Genomic DNA, 1,907 nt, shown 5'->3' on the forward strand with positions numbered 1-1,907 from the left:
ATGCCGAAACACGAGGACCCTGATTACCCTAACAAGCTCATCCAGGCCAACCAGAAACGTCGGCAGAGTGGCCAAAAGTCCAAGAGTACCAACAATCCTCCCACCCCACTCCTCGAGCATCCTCATGCAACACTTAAGTCCAGGCTTCCGTCTGAAGGCGTCCAGGAAAATTGGTATCCTACCTTGAGGAAGACCTTGTGGGTCCTATCAAGGCTGCATACGTATGTCAATGTATGTTTGCTGCACACATTGCCAACTATGCGTCCAAAGGTGACTGACAACAAACCACACATGAACAGGATGCTATTTTTGAGGATTTCGCCGGCGAGGCGGTAGGCATTTGCTCGGAATCAATCATCAAAGCCTCCAACATGATGAACTCGGGCACGAGCCACCAGGCCAGCTCGACGACTCCGGCAATGAGCTCGAAGATCCAAGCGAATTCGATTGATCGGGAGCTGTTTGTGATCAGACATCTGTTGATCCTCAAGGAAATGATCCGAACACTGGATGTTGTCCAAGTCGAGCGGGCCGTCGATCTCGGGCCAATCACCAATGTCTTGAAAGAGATCCTGAACCCAAGCTTCAAAGACTTGCTGATCTTCAAGCCAATCACCTTGATGAATAAGCTGAAGAACCTCAACCACAGTCAGATCAAGTTTTCAAACGGATGCGATACTCGTCTCAGAGAGAGCAGGACCGCCATCGCCGCTGCCCGGAGAAGAATCAACCACCGGACAACTTGAGGATGAATTGGTGGCAGATTGTCTTCAGCTTGAGGTCGGCGTCCGACTTGCTGTCGATAGTCTTTGTGATTTGGGCGTCCAGCATGTCCAGATTGAGGTTGAGATGATGCTTGTTGACGGATAAAGGGTGGTATTGCCGAGCAGAAATGAGCAGTAAGAGTCGCAGCTAAGAGGTTAGTCAGAATGGGGCGGGGTCGTACACCAAAAAAAGGGGGAGGGCGGGGTTGTACACCAAAAAGGGGGCAGGGGAAGGGAAGACATACCAATAGACAAGTCTTCTCCAGGTGGCGGTATTGACAAGCAGACACAAGCGGCGAGAGTCATAACAAAACGCCGGTGGATGTAGGCTGTTGGAGGGTTGAAGATTGTAAGGGTGGCGAGTTGTAAGGTCGCAAACTGCCGGGGTGGATCGCGACTGCTGGTGCTGAGCTTGGAGTGTCGAGCCAGGTTTGGAGTGGGCGGGCGGTCTGGAAAGAGATGGTGCGACTTGTAATCTTCGAAGACATGCGTAATTTGGGCGGGGTTGGAGCGGGGTTTGAAAAATTTAGCGCGCATGCTCACTTGTCTTGACGACTGGCCTTGCATGCATGCGCGAGTCCAGTCATTTACTGGCTGTACAGAGCGTTCACAGGTCCCAGGGTGCAGATGGCGGCGAGCCCATGGCGGATGAGGACAAATCCGTGGTGGATGGCGACAAATCCGTGGCGGATGGCAACAAATCCGTGGCGGATGGCGACAAATCCGTGGCGGATGGCAACAAGTCTGTGGCAGATGGCGACAAGCTAATTGTGGCGGATGGCAACGGGCCCGTGGTGTGGGGCAACAGTCAGGATATTGTTGGGGGACAAACATGACTGTGCTTATTTAAAAGGGGGAGGGGTTGGCAGCGGATTGTCCCCCCAGGGGATCCGGTTTCGTCCTACCCCCTCCCTGGGAGCCCACTAATCACTTGATTAGGGCCTTCCTGGACTACTCTAACAACCAGCCCACTTTTGCTCGTTGCTGCGGCACAGCTGGAGGGTCATCCATAGGGCCTTTGGGCCTTTGGGGATTTCAACATGTATTGTGCAATTTGTGGGCTGTTTGCACCAGGGAAAAATTGAGGTCACCTGAGGGCAGGTGATGTGAAGAAGACTCTTGTTCAGTCTCCAATCATACTCC

At 52.9% G+C, this 1,907-nt stretch overlaps 1 protein-coding gene across 1 annotated transcript; it reads left to right on the plus strand.

Moving 5' to 3' along the window:
• PtA15_18A80 (uncharacterized protein) lies at nucleotides 1–746 on the plus strand (the record flags this gene model as incomplete). Its single annotated transcript, XM_053165038.1, has 2 exons — nucleotides 1–231; nucleotides 300–746. 2 exons carry the CDS (start codon nucleotides 1–3, stop codon nucleotides 744–746), a joined length of 678 nt encoding a protein of 225 aa, XP_053028579.1.
• Between the last annotated feature and the right edge of the window lie 1,161 nt (nucleotides 747–1,907).

Source organism: Puccinia triticina, chromosome 18A (assembly GCF_026914185.1).
Source record: "Puccinia triticina chromosome 18A, complete sequence".
Lineage (NCBI taxonomy): Eukaryota > Fungi > Basidiomycota > Pucciniomycetes > Pucciniales > Pucciniaceae > Puccinia > Puccinia triticina.